Raw genomic sequence first — 22,950 nt, 5'->3', positions numbered from 1 at the left:
CTTGAAACTAAAAGTTGCAATTCGAAAGTCGTGAACATGAATGCGCGATTATGAAACTTCATGTACTCCCAAATCATTATTTTCAAGCTTGTGCTTTCTAAACGCAAGTTTTCAAACATCAAAAGATGTGTTCGGAGGTAAGGCAAGCTTGAAAATGCAAGTTCTAAGCCACGAACATGAATGCCCGATTATGAAACTTATCATACTCCCAAATCAACATCCTCAAGCTTGTGCTTCCTAAATGCAAGTTTTGAAGCATAAAAATATGTGTTTGGAGGTATCACAAGATTGAAAATGCAAGTTTTTATTCCAAAGCCACAAACATTAAAGTGTGATTATGAAACTTATCCTACTCCCAGATCATCATTTTTAATCTTGTGCTTCCTAAACAGAAGTTTTAAAGCATCAAAATGTGTGTTTGGAAGTAACACAAGCTTGAAAATACAAGTTCTGATCACAAATCCATCAACATGAAAGCGTGATTATTAAACATATCATACTCGCAAATTATCATTTTTCAGGCTTGTGTTTCCTAAATGCAAGTTTTGAAGCATAAAAATGTGTGTGTAGAGGCACAATAGGCTTGGCTATGCAAGTTCTGATTCCAAAGACATGAACATGAACACGCTATTATGAAAATTGTTTCACTCAAAAATCAACATTTTAAAGGTTGTGCTTCTTAAACACAAGTTTTCAATCATCAAAGTGTGTGTTTAGAAGCACAAGCTTGAAAATGAAACATCTGATTCTAAAACCATAGACATGAAACCTCTACGATGAAACATATTATACTCCCAAATCACAAATTTAAAGCTTGTGGTTCCTAAATTCAACTTTTGAAGCATCAAAGTGTGTGTTTGGAGGTAACGCAAGCTTGAAAATGCGAGTTTTGATTTCGAAGCTATGATCATGAAAGCATGATTATGAAACTTATCGTACTCCCATATCATCATTTTCAGGCTTGTGCTTCTTATATGCAAGTTTTGAAGCATCAAAATATGTGTTTAGAGGTAGCACAAGCTTTAAAATGCAACTTTTCTTTCAGAAGCAACAAACATTAAAGAGTGATTATGAAACTTGTCGTACTCCCAAATAATCATTTTCAAGCTTGTGCTTCCGTAACACAAGTTTTTTAGCATCAAAATGTGTGTTTGGAGGCACAACAAGCTTGAAAATGCAAGTTTCGATTCCGAAGTCAAAAACATGAAAGTGAGATTATGAAACTTATTGTGCTCCCAAATCATCAGTTTCAAGCTCGTGTTTTGTAATGGCAAGTTTTGAAGCATGAAAATGTATGTTTGGAGGTAACACAAGCTTGAAAATGCAAGTTCTGGTTATGAAGCGATGAACATTGAAGTGTGATTATGAAACTTATCGTATTCTCAGATCATCATTTTCAAGCCTTTTCTTCCTAAACGCAAGTTTTGATGCATCAAAATGTGTGTTTCCAGGCATGGCAAGCTTGAAAATGCAAGTTCTGATTCTGAAGCGAAGAGCATGAAAGCATGATTATGAAACTTATCGTACTTCATGTTGAACAATATATTTGAATTTAAAAAAATCTTCCCAAAGGCGTGAAAGCTAAAAGATCATCGGCCAAAATATCATGTCGAGCATCTCAGAATGAGTTTCACCGAAAGAATAGTTTCATCGAAATAAAACCCATAAGTGTAAAATACTAAGTTAAGATGTCTTCGGTAGAATATCTCTTTCAGTAAATTAAGGAAGCCGCTCATCGATATCCCAGTTTCATCGAAAAGTGAAACGCCAACAAAAGGTGAAGTCGAGGAAATGAAATTGCCGAGGAAGCTTAAAAAGCATTCATCGACAAGAAAATATTATCGATAACAATATGTCGATAAAAACAGAGGGATTTCATCGATAAAAGAAGGACATAGAAGAAAGAAGGATTTCAGAGGTCTCGCGTGAACTTTCACCGAAATATAAAACTCATCGAAATATGATTTCGATGAGATTCACGAATAACTCATCGAAAAGGATTTCATCGAGGAGAGGATGATTTCGAGGAGACTAGAAGATGGTTTTTCGACAAGGGCCATTCACCGATGAGTTGATATCAAGGAAAATGAACTTTCGATGAAAGGTTAAAGAATTCAACCGAAGACAGGGGTTTCATCAAAATCTCGATTCACAATCTTTTCAGCTGAACAGTACTTCCCGCGAAGGAATTAAAAGCTCAAGTTGAGGATGTCACATCTGCAATTAAGTTTAAACATTTGAGTAGCCGTTATAAACATAGAGACATTAACTATTGCACAAGTTGCCCACACAGTTACAGCTGAATTGATCGAATTTTCATAAGAACCAGACTTTGGTGCAGAAGACGGAAAGTTACAAGGAGTTAGCTGAAGTTCGTAAACAACAGTCAGAAGAGCTCGACAATTCTCCAAGTAAGTGTGATATCTCTCATTGATTGAAATTATGGAACCATCTTCTTCTTCTAAAAAGAGTAGGAAAGGAAAGGAATTCAACCCTGAAGAGAAACCCAAACAACAGAAAAAGGAGGGTAGAGCTTTAGCTCAGGATCTGTTAGACCAGTGCCCGGCATCCACTGTGAGGTCCAAAAAAATCAAAAGTGAAGAGGAAGGGTTGGAAGATAGATTTGAACATTTAGGAGACATATGGACTAAAATCAGAGGACATGAGTTGTTCTTATTTGGTTACAAGAGAAGGGATGCTCCTGAGCCCGTGAGTAACCTGTGGAAGAAAAATTTGGGGAAATTGGCAATTCCGAATGTATTTGTGTATGTCGAATTAATGAAAGCCCTAGTAGATTGTTATAATCCAAAAACCAAAACCATATGTGAGTACCGAGGGAATCCTATGGTGGTAATTAACAAACAGACCATTGATATGGTGTTTGACCTAGACTGGGATGTAGAAGAGAAAATTGATATATAGAAACTGTCGCGAGAGTTTTTTAATTTGGAGGACATCTATAGGACATGGAGACTACCCATTCACCGGCCAAAAGTGGGAAAGTCCTTAGTTCCATTCAGTAAAGATGACAAGGTGCCATTTGATGTCAACGAATTCCATCCGTATTTCAAGTATACATAATATGCTGCAGCCCAAGTATTAGGCTTAGAGGCTCACCCTCTCATGGATATTGGGGTTATGGTTCTATGTGCTGATCTTCAATCAAAAGACCCTAGGTCATTTGACTATGCCACTTATGTTGCAGAAGCCCTAAATCATGGGTTGGAAAAGTTAAAAGGAGACCTTGTAAATGTTCATTTCTCATTGTACTCCTTATTAATGCACATTATTCTTTATTGTGGACAAGAAATCAATTTCTAGTCAGACGATTTTAGCATCAAAACTTATGATAGAAATGGTTTGAAGAAACCAGTCCAGTTGTGGGTTTCTGCATGGGATCAGAGATTTATAAACAACCAATATTGGCACTTTTAGGAATATTTTGTAAAACCACTTAGCGCATCCTTCGGACAACACAGAGATTATACTTTGTCTCTTGAAATTAAGAAATTCCTCAGGCCAAAAGACTTCTCTCCAGAGTCTCAGATCGATCACAACTGGGGTGACTGGTATTGCCACCTTAATCATATAGAAATCAGGGTATTCGGGTAGGAAGGAAAGCGATACATGCTTCCAATTACAGTGCCAAACAGGGTGGCTAGCCTAGAGATTGTAAGACAATTGTCTGCTGTCAGTGCCAAACATCTCACAGATTTTGGTAAACAATCTATTGTGCCAGGGTTATTGGTGTTTTCTGATTTCATTGTTAAAAGTTCTAAAAGTTATCATTTACTTCAAAATAAATTAGATTATTATGGCATGACTCTGGGTGATCCTAGAGAGAACTTTGATCCTGAAGGATATATCAGAGTTGCAAGGGCATCACAGAAACTAAAAGCCGGAATACATGTGGCTAAAATGCCAGACGATTTAATCAGGAACCTTGAAAGGGAAGAGGCCAAGGTTTTGAGAGAAAGAAGTGAGATGACTTGGGAAGCCTTCAAGTGGAAGAGAGCAAGAGGGATGGTGGATGGAGATCTACTTGGAAACCTCCAAGATCCTTTGGAGATAGCCAAAAAACTACTTCAGCATGAGGTAGAGATTATGAATAGAGTACCCCCACAATTCCTCCATTTTGTCAACACTGAAAAGGATAGTAAACCATTGGCTCACATGTCACCAAAATCAGCTGCTAGTAGCATCCCTGCTGACTCCCCTAGACAGGATTATCCCCCTGGTTTTGAAGCAGAGGTAGATGTGGACACTGGTGAATTTAATATTCGAGATATAGTTGATATAAGGATGACAGAACATGAAGACTTTGTTGTAGATGACGGATTCGAATCTTCAAGAGAATTCCTTTCATTCTTATACCAGTATAAAGGGGCTCATGTGAAACGAAGTATGGCTGGGAGATCAAAGAAGAACAGATGAGAAGGCTACAAGATGAGATAGATGCTCTCATGAATTATATGACCCCTGAGAAGGGGAGGAAAATATTAAAGGAGGCTGGAGTTATCATATTTTCAGGTTGGGATATAAATTCAGCACTTCTGTTTGATGGATTCTTGAAGAAGCAAGACACAAATCAACAGGTATTGCCTCAAGAGATAGATAAATTGTTCATGGGCTCGAGGTATGATCCTAATCAAAAATCTCTCCTACAATGGGCACTATATCCGAGAGGAAAAAGACCAATTATTGTGGATGTTGAAGAAACCTTTGGACACCTTATGGTCCATCAGGTAGGAAAGACTGACCCTAGGGTCACTGCAAAATTAAACTTGGATGTAGCCAAATTAAATTTGGATCAGACAGAGTTTTTGGTCAGGGAAAACATTACCTATAAGGGTTTATATGAAAGAACTAAAGAGGAGAATCAGAGGCTACAAACAAGGATATTGCAATTTGAGACAAGGACTCCTTTAAATGAATATGTTGCATATCCCACAGGACGAAGCTTGGATGATGTCTCTGATGTTCTGTATTGGAAATATCAAGCAGAGAAGGCTGCCAAACAGCTGAGTAATATTCAACAGAAGATGGATAAAATGGTTAATGATATCATTGAACACAGGTTCAATACCATGCTCATCCATGTTGAACATTGTTGGAGGGTGTACACTGGGACCATAAAGGCATTAAGAGAGCATGAAAGGTTAAAAACATGATTGCATGAAGTGATAAACAGTGTTGATGTGATAACGCTAGAGGAGAAAACAGAAGGGACTTCGTATATGGAAAATCATGTTAAATTCGAAGATGTGCTAAAAGGAGATCTTAAAGAATTGGATGATGGGAATCCTATTGGAATGCCATCGATTTATAAAGAGGGAGAATTAATATCTATGGATGAATGGCAGAATGAACTTCTAAGCGTCAAGGATCGGGCTCTGTCAAGATTGGATCGAAGCAAAGACATGGCCCCTACCGTCAACCAGATGATATTCAAATACCTTTCAGAGGGAGAAGAATAAAGAAACAGAGCATCAAGATCAAGACTTTTAAAGAAGATGATTACATTCATCATTTAGGGATGCCTAATGTCTTTTTACTTAAGTTTGTTAAGAATGTTCAAATTGACAGTTAGTATTTCGAAAAGACATGTCTTTTCATAAATAGCATTTGCTCTCATATATATGTGAGAAAGGTTTCTTGTAATTAAAAAAATATATAACATGATAGCAAGAATACGGTGATATGTGATAGCTTGTAAGTTTCCTGTTACACAAATTTTGACGGATACATAATATAATCAGTTATCTTTTCTTTGCATGTGTGTTGTGGATTATTTCATTTGTTGTTGGCAATTGCTTGTGATATTATCTAAAGAAGATAAGGTTATTCATGTTCTTTGAGTGAAATCTATGTTGTATGTTATAAGGTTGAAATAAAAGTTCTGGTTGTGAATTATAATTGTTCTTTGCAGTGCTTACTAGGATGGCCCCTTAAAGGTAGGGTTAAATTCATTCAAGCAACTTATGATATAGGCATTCAATTGATCTCATAAGAAATAGTAACTGACAGATCCATAAAAGGGGTGGGTTTAAAAACTGTCTCACAAGTTCACACAATAATTCCTAAGGCAATATAAAGACTCTGTAGCCCAGACAGCAAAGAAGGCACTGGCCATTTGTAAATTACAACTTATCACCATATTCATCATATTTTATTTTACAATAGGAGTAATTGATTAGGAAGCATAGAGTAAGTTGGCAATAGTGTATACGTATAAAATTCTAAGCACAAAGATCAAATAGCTTCTACAACAACAATCTTGAACTCATCTGCTATATCTCCATCCCAGGAATTTATGCCATTCTATGATAAGAGGAAGCCAGATCAAGATAGTTAATCTTCTATAAAAGGCACTAGTCTTTGAAAACAACTAGTGAATAGGTATACCCGCCTAGGTCTTACAGAGCCTAAAGTGAGAGAGTTAGTAACCAAAAAGGTTCACTCTATAAGTTGGCCAAGTCAATTGGAGGGTTTGATCATAGGAGTTGGCATTTTCTTAGAACCTATCCAATTTGTTGATTTGAGACCCAACAGATTGGTGACTCTGCTGGGGAAGAATTATTAAGACTCTGCTGTGGAAGAACCCATATATATAAAAAAAAAAAACTTTCCTCTCAAGGAGAGAGGTGGCGGCTTTGAAGTAAGGGAGAGGAACATCAATGCATGGAACGAGATCAGTCACAAAAGGACAACCTTTATCCCAGTTAGATTTCTCTCAACGAAAGAACAAAAACAAAGAAGAATCCATGAATGAGTTCATGAGAGAAAGGTACAATCAGTATAAGTATGAAAAAAACCAACATTCACCTTTAAGAGAAAAGGATAAAGCAACTACTTCAAGCCCAGTGAATGAGGATTTGGTTGCAGCATATAGAGCCCAAAAGGGCCAATATCAAATTCCCCCTAGTTTTGAACATCACGAGGCATGATCCAAATAGAACACATCGACTTCATCGGGATCAAGTAAGGCAGATCCTGCAAATAGATTTGCAGATTTAACTAAAAAGATGATGGAGGCAGCTGCTGAAATGAGAGATTCTAGGAGGACTCAGGAGTGTTTGGAGTTATGTGCTAAATTAGGCATAAATGTTGGTGAGGACGATTTTAATAAAGATGTAAACAATTACAAAAAAAAATATGCTCAGACAGATCAAGGAGTAAGTTAAACAAAGAGTGATGATTTTAAAGCTTATGAGAACCCCTTGTTCAGTAACAAAAGGAATGATCATGTGCAATCAAGTGCACCACCAGTCCAGCAAAATTTACATAATAGCTTTGCTGCTCATAACTAGTTTCCACGTCAAGGTCAATTTTATAACCAAGGTCCACCCCCTGATCAATTTCAACATCAATACCAGAATCGATACCCTTTTCCGTATCAAAATCAAATGCCCTTATATGATAACATGAACCAAAACTTTAGGAACCCCCATGGGGGACATGGGCTAATGAATATGGAACGAATGAGGCAGTTTGATTTCTCAGGAATGATGGTGTACCCATATCCTATCCCGAATGAAATCAGGACTGCAATACCAAGATTCACTGGAAGTAATGCAATTATGGGGGAAGCTCATTGTAAGGCTTTTGATGCAGTAATAGAGGATTTCGGTTTACCACATGAAGATGTTAAGATCAGATTATTTATGCAGTCATTAATAGAAGATGCAAGAGATTGGTTTAGAGCGTTGCCTGATGCATCCATTAGAAGTCTTGCAGAATTCAAAAGCTTATTCCTGGAACAATATGGAGACCATAACAGCCCTGAATTTGCTTTGCATGAGATCATTAGCATCAAGAAGGAGCAAAATGAATCAGTGGTAGATTTTAACAAAAGATTTAACAGGGTTCTAAACAAAATTCCCAACAGGATGAAGCCAGTACCTGAGGTAAGCATTCTATATTACATCAATGCTTATGATAGTAAAACAAACTATGAGTTGAGAACTAGAAATCCTAGAGACCTCCGGGATGTTATGAAAGCTGCCATTATTATAGAAAATAACAGGAAGGCTGCTGGTAAAGTGGGAAAGAGAGAAGATGCAAGGTTGTACAATCCTAAAGCACCCAAAGCTAACAAGGATGAGGATAAGCTTGACAAAGTTTTGAATTCTCTAAAAGATCTATCCATGAGGGTAAACAAAACAGAGAAGCAGCAATATTATCGTCCTGAAAGGCCCAGATTGCATGATATGCCCTATAACACTACATGGAAAGATGGAAGACCAGAAGACAGGAACCATAAGGATAACCAACAAGTCCCAGATCCCTTGAAAAGAATAGTAAACTATGCTCAAGATGATGACATGTGGTGTTATGCCTGCAATATGCCACATGCTCCTTCTTTGTGTGTTGTAGCAAGAGGATTGCAGGAGGAAGAGAATGGCTATGAGGAACATATGGGCGACCCGACTATTAACATGATATCCTTTGAAGGAGGATCAGATTCCATGAACATCGATCAGTGCTCTGTGTCACCCGTAATCACCAACATAGGTGAAGGTATTAAGCTCAGAATCCCCACTAAAGAAGAGAAAAGAAGAATTACAGCCTCTGCCATTGCACAAGCAAAAAGGACTTACGATTTGAGGAATAGAATGGTGAATCCAGAGCAAGGTAAACCTGCTAGTCTTTTTATAAAAGAAACTGATGAGACACCCAAGCAAACAAATAAAGCAACTAAGACTAAGGAAGTTGTACCAAAGAATAATAAAAGGGGTCTTGATGATCAAAAGGAAGAAATAGCAAAATTTCCTTTAGCACAACACTCTACTTCATTTGATATTTCAAGTGCATTAACACAATTAAAAGTTTCTGTTCCATTGATGGAAATAATGAAGTTTCCTGAATACAGAGAGAAGACTCTGGAGATGATTTCAGGTATCAAAAAAGAAAAAGTAAATGAACAGAAACAAGAGATTCCAAAGGGTGACAATAATGAACAAATGGCCCCAGTTATATATTTAGGGTCCACCATAACCAAAAACCCAACACAAGTAGACCCATTTTATCTCACTTTGGTGGTAAACAATAAGAAAGTGAAGAATTGTATGATCAACTCAGGAGCAGCCATAAATGTTATGCCTGTTGGAGTGATGAAAGAGCTTGGATTGGAAGTTGATACTACCTTTGGGACATGTTATGCCATGGACAACAGGTCAGTTCCAGTGGTTGGTATCATGAAGGATGTAGAATTCAAATTGGCAACTTGTCCAGAAGCATCGTACAAAACAGATATTACAGTGGTGGATGTCTCTCCAAACTATGGGATGTTGCTATCTAGGCAATGGTCGAACATGATTGGTGGGTATGTGCAGTTAGATTTATCATATGCTACGATTCCAATCAATGGACATGAGGTAAAAATTGATAGGGAACCTCGGTCCACATATATCATAGAAGACATGGAAGAATCAGCAAATCAAATATGCTTTTTGCAAACTGATATGGACAATTTCCAAGTGCAGTTGACAAAACCTAAGGTTGACAAGTGGATCCCCATTGAATCATGTGTAGCTGGAAAGGATGATCAAGTGTGGAAAATGTTCTTTGATGGGTCTTGTAGCAAGGAAGGGAGTGGGGCTGGAATCTTATTTATTTCACCCACAGGGGAAACCTACAAATATTCTTTCAAATTGTTATTTGAGTGCACAAATAACATTGCGGAATATGAAGCCTTACTCACTAGTCTTAATATAGCAGTTAGACATGGATTTGGATTACTCAGCGTATTTGGTGACTCAGAGTTGATAGTCTCACAAGTGAAGGAGAAGTATACTTCAAAGCACTTGAGATTGAAATAGTATAGAAATGTTGTCTGGGATACTATAGAACTTTTTGATGCTTTTCAAATAAACTGGATAGACAGATCAAAGAACATTATGGCAGACTTTTTGGCCAGTATTGCATTGAAGGATAATGATATAACATTAACTGGGATATCTGAAGTAGAGATGAAAGTAAGACCATCTGTTCCTGACAACTTATATAATTGGCAAGTGTTTCAAGATGATGCAGACCTGCTAAAATTCTTATAGTGTGTTGATCACTATCAGATTCAGGCTATAAATTTCAATGACTTTGTGGAAAAGACTGAAGGTAAAGAAACTTTATTTGGACATGAAATCATACAACTGAAGTCAAAATAATTACCAAGAGGCCTAGTAGCATTAGAAAGGGCTTTCAATACTCAGGATGTGATTGAGACTAAAGGATCAACTATTAAAGAAAGTGATGTGGAACAAGTCAATTTAGGAAATGAAGAAACTCCCAGAAATGTTTTTATTGGGAAAAGGTTAACTTCTGCCATGAGGCAACAACTGACAACATTGCTAAAAAGGTATAAACACATGTTCACATGGTCTTATGAAGATCTCAATTCTTATAGAGAAGATCTTTTTCAGCATGAGATACCACTTAAGCCAGAAGCTAAACCATTTAGACAAAAGCAGAGACCTATTAATCCAACACTGTTACCAAAAATGAGGGAAGAGATCATAAAAATGAAAGATGCAAGAATTATTGAACCCTGCAGATATTCCACATGGGTCTCTAACTTGGTGCCGGTCAGAAAGAAGAATGGGGATATTAGATTGTGTGTGGAATTTAGAAACTTAAACATATCATCTCTAAAGGACAATTATCCATTGCCAAATATGGATAACATGTTGCAGAAGGTGACAGGGTGTGAGTTATTGTCTATGATGGATGGGTTTTCAGGTTACAATTAGGTGAAAGTTAAAGAAACTAAAAAATATAAGACAACCTTTACAACTCCATGGGGCACTTATGTCTATGCACAAATGCCATTCGGATTGACTAATGCTGGTGCTACATTTCAGAGGGCAATGGATGTGGCTTTTGCAGAATTGATTGATATAATCATGGTAGTATACCAAGATGACTTAACTGCATACTCAAAGAAAGCCGATGATCATTGTGAGCACCTTGAAAAGATATTCAAGAAAGCCTTAGAGTATGGGATTTCCTTGAATCCTAAAAAATGCCACTTTGGTGTAGAAGAAGGAAAGTTACTTGGACACATAGTATCCAAGGAAGGGGTAAGAATTGACCCTGAAAGGGTGGTAGCTATCAATGAGATTCCCATTCCCTGAACCATCAAGGCCATCCAATCATTCTTGGGACAAATTTTGTAAGAAGGTTTATTTTAAATTTTGCAGACATAATAAAACCTATAATAAGGATGTTAAAGAAAGGAGCCCAAATAGATTGGATTGAGGAAGCAATCGACTCCTTTATAGCAATCAAGAGAGCAATTTCAGAAGCACCAGTACTGATCTCTCTGGATTTTAGCAAGCCTTCTATAATATTCTCATTCACCTCATGTCACACAATAGCAGCAGTGTTGCTACAGAAGAATCAAGAAGGGTATGAGCAGCCCATTGCATATTTTAGCAAGTCTTTGAGCCCCTCAGAAATAAAATATGAATTGAATGAAAAGCAAGCTTATGCCTTGGTCAAATCAGTAAAATAGTTTAGAACATACTTAGTAGGGGTTGAAGTTATAGCATATGTTCCCAATGCAGCAGTGAAAGATATCTTCAGACAAACTGAGGTCACGGGCAGAAGATGTAAATGGATCAACCAAATACAAGAGTTCAACATTGAACTCAAAATTTCACAAGTTATCAAAGGTCAAGGATTGGCCAAACTCATGACAAGAACTGAGATTGAGGAGTCTTGTGTAAATCAAGTAGGGTTGGAAGAAGCCAGCTTCAGTATTGAGAATACAACATGGTATACTGATATCATGTATTACCTTAAGCATTTGAAATGTCCAGATGGTATGATGGATAATCAGAGAAGAACTTTAAAGTTGAAATCTGCAAAATATGTGATTGTCAATGGGGACTTGTATTGGAAAAACAGAGATGAGATATTATTATTATGTCTAGATGACTACCAAGCAAAGACAGTTCTTCAAGAAATGCATGATGGGGTTTGTGGTGGTCATTTTTCGGCTAGGACTACTTCACACAAGATATTGAGAGCTGGATACTTTTGGCCATGTGTTTTCAATGACTCTTACAGATATGTCAGAAAGTGTGAAGCTTGTCAAAAAATTTCAGGCAAAATGAAATATCAAGGCTCACTCCTATTAAGACCAATGCTAGCTGAAGAACCATTTCAGCAATGGCGAATAGATTTCATAGGAGAGATATCAAAAAGATCCAGCGGAGGACACAGGTGGATATTGGTCGCTACAGACTATTTTACCAAGTGGGTAGAGGCAATACCCAGTAGACAGGCTACTAGTAAAGTGGTAATAAAATTCATAATGGAGAACATTATCACTAGATTTGGTTTTCCTACAAGGATCATCTCAGAAAATGGTATGTCCTTTAGGTCTAAGGAATTTAACACTTTTTGTGAGGAATATGGCATCAAAATATCTCATTCTTCTCCTTACCACCCTCAAGGAAATGGGCAAGCCGAATCAAGCAACCAAAATATCCTAAAGATCATTAAAAAAATGCTAGGACACATCAAAAAGGCATGGGATTCAAAGTTGAGTTTTGCATTATGGGCAGATAGAATAATAATGAAGAAATCTACGGGAAAGTCTCCATTTGAGTTGGTTTATGCAAAAGAGCCAGATTGCCTTTGGACAATCTCTTGCCTGTACATAGATTCATGACTCAGGAAGGGATAGATGTTGAAGACCCCTCACAAGAGAGGATGATGCAGTTAGTAGAGCTTGATGAAGTCAGAGCAGAGGCTCAGAAGCAGAATATCAAAATCCAAAATCAGATGAAGAGATTGTATGACAAGAGGACAGCAGATAGGAAATTTTATGTGGGTGATTGGGTCTTAATGTGGAATGCAAGGAGTCAAGACAAAGGCAAGCATGGCAAATTTGAGGCCTTGTGGATCGGACCATATGTGATTATGGATAAAAGAGGAGAAGATTCTTACCTTCTCCAAAGTGCAACAAGGGAAGTCCAAGAATTGCCAGTACATGGAAAATTCTTGAAAAACTTCTTTTCTTGATATATTCTGTTATATGTATAGTAGATTTGGATCAACTTCCATTGTAAATACCATAACTTGTCAGAATGTATCCTCGCTAACCAGAGATTCTGAATTCTTGAAGACATACACAATATGCCTCCATCCTCAGTCAGAGCCACTATTGAACAATATATTTGAATTTAAAAAAATCTTCCCAAAGGCGCGAAAGCTAAAAGATCATCGGCCAAAATATCATGTTGAGCATCTTAGAATGAGTTTCACCGAAAGAATAGTTTCATTGAAATAAAACACAAAGTGTAAAATACTAAGTTAAGATGTCTTCGGCAGAATATCTCTTTCGGTAAATGAAGGAAGCCGCTCATCGATATCCCAGTTTCAAGGAAAAGTGAAACGCCAACAAAAGGTGAAGTCGAGGAAATGAAATTGCCGAGGAAACTTAAAAAGCATTCATCGACAAGCAAATCTTATCGATAACAATATGTCGATAAAAACAGAGGGATTTCATTTATAAAAGAAGGACATCGAAGAAAGAAGGATTTCGGAGGGCTCGTGTGAACTTTCACCGAAATATAAAACTCATCAAAATATGATTTCGATGAGATTCACGAATAACTCATTGAAAAGGATTTCATCGAGGATAGGATAATTTCGAGGAGACTAGAAGATGGTTTTTTGACAAGGGCCATTCACCGATAAGTTGATATCAAGGAAAATGAACTTTCGATGAAAGGTTAAAGAATTCAACCGAAGACAGGGGTTTCATCGAAATCTCGATTCACAATCTTTTCAGCTGAACAGTACTTCCTGCGAAGGAATTAAAAGCTCAAGTTGAGGATGTCACATCTGCAAATAAGTTTAAACATTTGAGTAGCCATTATAAACATAGAGACATTAACTATTGCACAAGTTGCCCACACAGTTACAGCTGAATTGATTGAATTTTCATAAGAACCAGACTTTGGTGCAGAAGACGGAAAGTTACAAGGAGTTAGCTGAAGTTCGTAAACAACAGTCAGAAGAGCTCGACAATTCTCCAAGTAAGAGTGATATCTCTCATTGATTGAAATTATGGAACCATCTTCTTCTTCTAAAAAGAGTAGGAAAGGAAAGGAATTGAACCCTGAAGAGAAACCCAAACGACAGAAAAAGGAGGGTAGAGCTTTAGCTCAGGATCTATTAGACCAGTGCCCGACATCCAGTGTGAGGTCCAAAAAAATCAAAAGTGAAGAGAAAGGGTTGGAAGATAGATTTGAACATTTAGGAGACATATGGACTGAAATCAGAGGACATGAGTTGTTCTTATTTGGTTACAAGAGAAGGGATGCTCCTGAGCCCATGAGTAACCTGTGGAAGAAAAATTTGGGGAAATTGGCAGTTCCGCATGTATTTGTAGATGTCGAATTAATCAAAGCCCTAGTAGATTGTTATGATCCAAAAACCAAAACCATATGTGACTACCGAGGGAATCCTATGGTGGTAATTAACAAACAGACCATTGATATGGTGTTTGATCTAGACTGGGATGTAGAAGAGAAAATTGATATATAGAAACTGTCACGAGAGTTCTTTAATTTGGAGGACATCTATAGGACATGGAGACTACCCATTCACCGGCCAGAAGTGGGAAAGTCCTTAGTTCCATTCAGTAAAGATGACAAGGTGCCATTTGATGTCAACCAATTCCATCCGTATTTCAAGTATACATACTATGTTGCAGCCCAAGTATCAGGCTTAGAGGCTCACCCTCTCATGGGTATTGGGGTTATGGTTCTATGTGCTGATCTTCAATCAAAAGACCCTAGGTTGTTTGACTATGCCACTTATGTTGCAAAAGCCCTAAATCATGGGTTGGAAAAGTTAAAAGGAGACCTTGTAAATGTTCATTTTTCATTGTACTCCTTATTAATGCACATTATTCTTTATTGTGGACAAGAAATCAATTTCTGGTCAAATGATTTTAGCATCAAAACTTCTGATAGAAATGGTTTGAAGAAACCAGTCCAGTTGTGGGTTTCTGCATGGGATCAAAGATTTATAAACAACCAATATTGGCACTTTCAGGAATATTTTGCAAAACCACTTAGCGCAGCCTTCAGACAACTTAGAGATTATACTTTGTCTCCTGAAATTAAGAAATTCCTCAGGCCAAAAGACTTCTCTCCAGAGTCTCAGATCGATCACAACTGGGGTGACTGGTATTGCCACCTTAAAAATACAGAAATCAGGGTATTCAGGTATGAAGGAAAGCCATACATGCTTCCAATTACAGTGCCAAACAGGGTGGCTAGCCTAGAGATTGTAAGACAATTGTCTACTGTCAGTGCCAAACATCTCACAGATTTTGGTAAACAATCTATTGTGCTAGGGTTATTGGTGTTTTCTGATTGCATTGTTAAAAGTTCTAAAAGTTATCATTTACTTCAAAATAAATCTGATTATTATGGCATGACTCTGGGTGATCCTAGAGAGAACTTTGATCCTGAAGGATATATAAGAGCTGCAAGGGCATCACAGAAACTAAAAGCCGGAATACATGTGGCTAAAATGCCAGACGATTTAATCAAGAACCTTGAAAGGGAAGAGGCCAAGGTTTTGAGAGAAAGAAGTGAGATGACTTGGGAAGCCTTCAAGTGGAAGAGAGCAAGAGGGATGGTGGATGGAGATCTACTTGGAAACCTCCAAGATCCTTTGGAGATAGCCAAAAAACTACTTCAGCATGAGGTAGAGATTATGAATAGAGTACCCCCACAATTCCTCCATTTTGTCAACACTGAAAAGGATAGTAAACCATTGGCTTACATGTCATTGAAATCAGCTTCTAGTAGCATCCCTGCTGACTCCCCTAGAGAGGATTAGCCCCCTGGTTTTGAAGCAGAGGTGGATGTGGACACTGGTGAATTTAATATTTGAGATATAGTTGATATAAGGATGACAGAACATGAAGACTTTGTTGCGGATGACGGATTCGCTTCTTCAAGAGAATTCCTTTCATTCTTATACCAATATAAAGGGGCTCATGTGAAATGAAGTATGGCTGGGAGATCAAAAGAAGAACAGATGAGAAGGATACAAGATGAGATAGATGCTCTATGAAAGATATGACCCCTGAGAAGGGGAGGAAAATATTAAAGGAGGCTGGAGTTATCATATTTTCAGGTTGGGATATAAATTCAGCACTTCTGTTTGATGGATTCTTGAAGAAGCAAGACACAAATCAACAGGTATTGCCTCAAGAGATAGATGAATTGTTCATGGGCTCAGGGTATGATCCTGATCAAAAAGCTCTGCTACAATGGGCACTATATCCGAGAGGAAAAAGACCAATTATTGTGGATGTTGAAGAAACCTTTGGACACCTTACGGTCCATCAGGTAGGAAAGACTGACCCTAGGTTCACTGCAAAATTAAACTTGGATGTAGCCAAATTAAATTTGTATCAGACAAAGTTTTCGGTCAGGGAAAACATTACCTATAAGGGTTTATATGAAAGAACTAAAGAGGAGAATCAGAGGCTACAAACAAGGATATTGCAATTTGAGACAGGGACTCCTTTAAATGAATATGCTGCATATCCCATAAGGACGAAGCTTGGACGATGTCTCTGATGTTCTGTATTGGAAATATCAAGCAGAGAAGGCTGCCAAACAGGTGAGTAATATTCAACAGAAGATGGATAAAATGGTTAATGATATCATTGAACACAGGTTCAATACCATGCTCATCCATGTTGAACATTATTGGAGGGTGTACACTGGGACCATAAAGGCATTAAGAGAGCATGAAAGGTTAAAAATATGATTGCATGAAGTGATAAACAGTGTTGATGTGATAACGCTAGAGGAGAAAACAGAAGGGACTTCGTATATGGAAAATCATGTTAAATTCGAAGATGTGCTAAAAGGAGATCTTAAAGAATTGGATGATGGGAATCCTATTAGAATGCCCTCGATTTATAAAGAGGGAGAATTAATATCTATGGATGAATGGCAGAATGAACTTCTGAGCATCAAGGATTGGGCTCTGTCAAGATTGGATCGAAGCAAAGACATGGCCCCTACCGTCAACCAGATGATATTCAAATACCTTTCAGAGGGAGAAGAATTAAAGAAACAGAGCATCAAGATCAAGACTTTTAAAGAAGATGATTACATTCATCATTTAGGGATGCCTAATCTCTTTTTACTTAAGTTACTTAAGAATGTTCAAATTGACAGTTAGTATTTTGAAAAGACATGTCTTTTCATAAATAGTATTTGCTCTCATATATATATGAGAAAGCTTTCTTGTCATTAAAAAAAATATAACATGATAGCAAGAATACGGTGATATATGATAGCTTGTAAGTTTCCTGTTACACAAATTTTGACGGATACATAATATAATCAGTTGTCTTTTCTTTTCATGTGTGTTGTGGATTGTTTCATTCGTTGTTGGCAATTGCTTGTGATATTATCTAAAGAAGATAAGGTTATTCATGTTCTTTGAGTGAAATCTATGTTGTATGTTATAAGGTTGAAATAAAAGTTCTGCTTGTGAATTATAATTGTTCTTTTCAGTGCTTACTTGGATGGCCCCTTAAAGGTAGGGTTAAATTCATTCAAGCAACTTATGATATAGGCATTCAATTGATCTCATAAGAAATAGTAACTGACAGATCCATAAAAGGGGTGGGTTTAAAAACTGTCTCACAAGTTCACACAATAAGTCCTAAGGCAATATAAAGACTCTGTAGCCCAGACAGCAAAGAAGGCACTGGCCATTTGTAAATTACAACTTATCACATTTTTCATCATATTTTATTTTACAATAGGAGTAATTGAGTAGGAAGCATAGAGTAAGTTGGCAATAATGTATACGTATAAAATTCTAAGCAGAATGATCAAATAGCTTCTACAACAACAATCTTGAACTCGTCTGCTATATCTCCATCCCAGGAATTTATGCCATTCTGTGATAAGAGGAAGCCAGATCAAGATACTTAATCTACCATAAAAGGCACTAGTCTTTGAAAACAACTAGTGAATAGGTATACCTGCCTAGGTCTTACAGAGCCTAAAGTGAGAGAGTCAATAACCAAATAGGTTCACTCTATAAGTTGGCCAAGTCAATTGGAGGGTTTGATCATAGGAGTTGGCATTTTCTTAGAACCTATCCAATCTATTGATTTGAGACCCAACACTTCGAATCATCATTTTCAAGATTTTCCTTTTTAAATGCATGTTTTGAAGTATCAAAATGTGCTTTTATAGGTAACACAAACTTTAAAATGCAAGTTCTGATTTAGAAGCCATGAACATTAAATCACGATTATGGAACTTACCGTAATTCCAAATACTCATTTTCAAGCTTGTGCTTCCAAAATGCGAGTTTTGAAGAATGAAATGTGTGTTTGGAGGAAACAAAAGCTTGAAAATGCAAGTTCTGATTCTAAAGCCATGAACATGAAAGCGCGATTATGAAACTTATCGTACTCCTAAATCATTATTTTCAAGCTTGTGTGTCTTGAATGCAAATTTTGAAGCACCAAAATTTGTGTTTGGAGGTAACACGAGCTTGAAAATGCATGTTCTGATTATGAAAACACGAACATGAAACCATGATTATGAAACATATCGTACTCGCACATCATCATTTTCAAGCTTGTGCTTCCTAAATGCAAATATTGAAGTGTCAAACTGTATGCTTTGATGAAACGCAAGCTTGAAAATGCAGGTTCTTATTTTGGATGCACAAACATGTAAGCGCGATTATGAAACTTATCGTACTCGTAAATCATCATTTTGAAGCTTGTGCTTCCTAAACGCAATCGTACTCCTGAATCATCATTTTGAATCTTGTGCTTCCTAAATGCAAGTTTTGAAGCATCAAAATGTGCGTTTTGAGCTACAACAAGCTTGAAAATGCATGTTCTGATTGGGAAGCCACGAGCATGAAAGCATGATTGTGAAACTTATCGTACTCCCAAATCATCATTTTGGAGCTTGTGCTTTCTAAATGCAAGTTTTATAGCATCAAAATGGATGTTTGGAGGCACAACAAACTTGAAAATGTGAGTTATGATTTTGAATCCATGAGTATAAAAGAACGATTATGAAATTTATCATACTCCCAAATCATCATTTTGAAGCTTGTCCTTCTTAAATTCAAGTTTTGTAGCATCGGAATGCATGTTTGGAGACACAACAAGCTTGTAAATGGAAGTTCTAATTCCGAAGCCATGAACATGAAAGCGTGATTATAAATCTTATGGTATTCCCAAATCATCATTTTTAAGCTTGTGCTTCCTAAACGGAAATTTTGAATCATCAAAAAATTTGTTTGGAGGTAACACAAGCTTGAAAATGTAAGTGTTTATTCAGAAGCCATGAACATGAAATCTTGATTATAAAACTTATTGTACTCCCAAAGCATCATTTTCAAGCTTGTGCTTCCTAAACGTAAGTTTTTAAGTATCAAAATTTCTTTTTGGAGGTAACACTATGATGCAGGAGCATCCCCGATTCATAGCAATCTTGCATCAACCAAAAACATTTTCCTTTTTGTTTGCAGATTCAGTTTTTCTTTTTGTGTGTCCCGATTCTGGCACACTGGTTTTCTATGGGGGGATTTTTCTTGAAGATTTGATCACCCTACTTTCTTTCTAACCACATCTCATTTGGATCACTTTCTGGCAAGATATCGCTACCGGTTTACCTTGACAGGTTCTTGTTACCGGTTTGTTCCGTTGTTTCCAGTTGCCTAAGACCTTTTCTGGTGATCTACCAGAACCCATTTTGATGCTTGCGGAGCCTTGGACGTTGATCTTGATGTTTCTTGATGTGTGGCCGACCTTCTACGTTTCATACTTTGGGATTTTCCGGAGGTTGACCTCATTCATTTCTCCATGTTAGGGTTTTGATTCTTTTGGGCCAACCTGATCCTTTGGATCAATATATATATTTGTAATCATGCTTTGCAATGCAATCAATCGGTTCAAAAAAAAGGGATATCAGATAGATAGTGCTTAGAAGATAGATCTTTCGATTCAAGGTCCCTATGAGACCTATTCTACCAGGCCCGTGTGTCGTATGTTGTAACCCGGTTGTTGTGGTTTGGATGTATTTGACTTTCATACAATAAAACAATTTTTTTTGCATTTGCCTCCATCATATCTGTGTGTTTCCATTGTCTTAACTCTTGTTGACCGATTTGGATTGATCTCTTCGAGGTCCCTCCTTGCCGGTGACTGCTTCAAGTGGTATCAGAGCAAAGTTCGTTTAAGAAGTTGAGTGTCCTAAATTTTGTTTTAGGGTGGCAGGATTGCGGATCCAACCTACAATTGTAGAGGATTAGCATAGATCAATGGCGTGAAGAGGAACAAGGAATGGTAGAGCACGTGGGAATGCAAACCCTACTATAATGGAGATGTTGCGAGGAATAGTAGATCGGTTAGAAGTCATGGAGACATCCCATAGAAGAGGGTGACATGTTGAGGATGTGAGCAAAGATGAAGGAGAAGAAGCACTGGTAGAGAAAGTAAACCTACCAGCAGTTGATCCGGAGGAGGAAAGGTTTTTAAGGGTTTTGAGTAGGGTGAACATTAAACCTCATTTTACCCCACCGAAATATGATGGGAAGATAGATTTAGATGAATTGTTGGAATGGATCTCGAAGATGGAGAAATATTTTGACTTTCAAAACACTGTAGAAGAGAGGAAGGTGAAGTATGCGTGTACCCAGTTGAAGGGTCATGCATCTCTTTGGTGAGAGCACTTGCAAGTTCATAGGAAAAGAAGAGGTAAAGAAAAGATTAAGACATGGGATATGATGATTGCTAAGTTAAAATCAAAGTTTGTCTTGACAAATTATCAAGTAGATCTGTTCCAAAAGTTGCAGAACCTGAGACAAATGGAATCTAGTGTGAAGGAGTACACCAAAACATTTTACAAGTTGAACATCAGATCCAGACATGATGCTGATGAAATTGAAAAAAATGCAATACATTTGAACGGATTGTAGATGTCTATACAAGATGAACTCAGTATGATCAAATTAGAGAGTGTTGAAGAGGCTTATCAGTATGCAATAAAGGCTGAAGAGAAATTCAATAAAAGGCATGAGCAGAGACAGAGAGGTAGAGGTGGAAGGTTTACTGAAGGAATATTTAAAGGAGGAAGAGGATACACCGGAGGAAGAGGAACCAATACAGATCAAAACAAGGACAAGGAAGTAAGCAAAGCAGATAATTAATACCAGAAGGATGGTAGAAGTTTCTACCAAAGGAGAAAATCGGATGGTTACCGAAATGAGAACTTTGGAAGACAAGACAAAAGGATATTCAGAGGAACCTATTTTAAATGTGGAGGAGAAGGACACCGTGTATTTGAATGTAAGAAGTTAGAGACTACCGGAAGAGCGGTAGTAGTGGAAGAGAACCCCACTAGATCAAACAATAAACTGAGAGACGGAGAACTATTGATGATGAGGAGAGCTTTGTGTCATACTGGAGAAGATGAAGAACCCTTACAGAGGAAGAACCTGTTCAAGACCAAATGTAAGGTACCCAGTAAGTGTTGTAAAGTTGTTATCAATAGTGGTAGTTTGGATAAGCTTGTTTTAGAAGAGATGGTGAATAAGTTAAAATTGGAGAGATTGAAACACCCTAAGACTTACCAGATAGCATGGATTTAGGATGAACATAAGTTGTTAGTAAGTGAACAGTGCTTAGTAAAATTGAAAATTGGGAATTATCATGATGAAGTTTTGTGTGATATTATGCCTATGGACATCTGTCATTTTTTTTTGGGAAGACCTTGGCAGGTTGATAGATAGGCAATACATGATGGAAGGAAGAATGCATACACTATTGTGGCCAATGGGATGAAGAAAACCTTGTTGCCTTTGGAGGAACCTTTGAAGAATGAAATATGTACAAATACTAGAATCTGTCTTGTAGATGGAAGGAAGTTCATAGATGGACTGAGACATTTGAATGCATGTTTTGCCTTAATTCCTAAGAGGACCAAGAAACCAAAACTGGAAGGAGAACACCTGACAGAGATAAGAAATTTGATGACAGAATATGAGGACATCCTTTCTGATAATGTACTTGATGGATTGCCACCTGTTAGAAGTATTAGTCATTGCATGGACTTGGTTCCTAGAGCTAGTTTGCCTAACAAAGCTGCACACCGGTTAACATTAACAGAGAATGAAGAATTGAATAGACAAGTGCAGGAGCTACTGAAGAAAGGTTTGGTCAGGGAAAGTTTGAGCCCTTGTGCAGTACCGATAGTATTAGCACCTAAGAAGAATGGAGAATGGAGGATATGTACCGATTCAAGAGAAATAAACAAGATCACAATGAAATACCAGTTTCCCTTGCCTAGGATGGATGACATAATGGACCGTTTGAGTGGAGAAAAGTACTTTACAAAGATAAATTTGAAGAATGTAATACATCAGATCAGGATCAGAGAAGGTGATGATGGAAGACTACATTTAAGACCAATGAAGGATTATATGAATGGTTGGTGATGCCTTTTAGACTGACTAATGCACCAAGTACTTTCATGAGGCTAATGAACGAGGTTTTGAAGAAACTCTTGGGTAAGTTTGTTATTGTATACTTAGATGACATTCTGATTTTTAGTAAAACAAAAGAGGATGATTTGTTACAGTTAAGACAAGTTTTACAGAGGTTGAGAGAAGAAAAGTTACTGATCAATATCAAGAAGTGCACTTTCATGAAGGATGAGTTAGTCTATTTGGGCTTTGTGATATCTGGTGATGGTTTGAAGATGGACCCTGAGAAAGTGAAAGCCATTGTTGAGTGGCCTAAACCAGAAAGCATTGGAGAGGTAAGATCATTTCATGGATTGGAAAGTTTTTATCAGAAGTTTATCAGAAATTTCAGTTCAGTTTGTAATCCTATGACTGAGACCATGAGGGGAGATAGGA

The 22,950-nt window shown here is 37.4% G+C and overlaps 1 protein-coding gene across 1 annotated transcript in view; it reads left to right on the top strand.

Moving 5' to 3' along the window:
* Positions 1-16,835, top strand: part of LOC131861109 (uncharacterized) — a 148,721-nt gene extending 131,886 nt beyond the window's left edge. The window contains exons 2-6 of the mRNA XM_059214919.1: positions 2,330-2,411; positions 4,954-5,054; positions 13,967-14,048; positions 16,592-16,659; positions 16,830-16,835. Of these exons, the coding sequence (XP_059070902.1) occupies positions 2,330-2,411; positions 4,954-5,054; positions 13,967-14,048; positions 16,592-16,659; positions 16,830-16,835 (339 nt within the window). The remainder of the gene's footprint in view (positions 1-2,329; positions 2,412-4,953; positions 5,055-13,966; positions 14,049-16,591; positions 16,660-16,829) is intronic.
* The last annotated feature ends 6,115 nt before the right edge of the window (positions 16,836-22,950 follow it).

The sequence above is a fragment of the Cryptomeria japonica genome, chromosome 2, assembly GCF_030272615.1.
Source record: "Cryptomeria japonica chromosome 2, Sugi_1.0, whole genome shotgun sequence".
NCBI classification, from domain to species: domain Eukaryota; kingdom Viridiplantae; phylum Streptophyta; class Pinopsida; order Cupressales; family Cupressaceae; genus Cryptomeria; species Cryptomeria japonica.
Note: the sequence above shows the minus strand (reverse complement) of the source record. Positions and strands in the feature narration are given on the sequence as shown.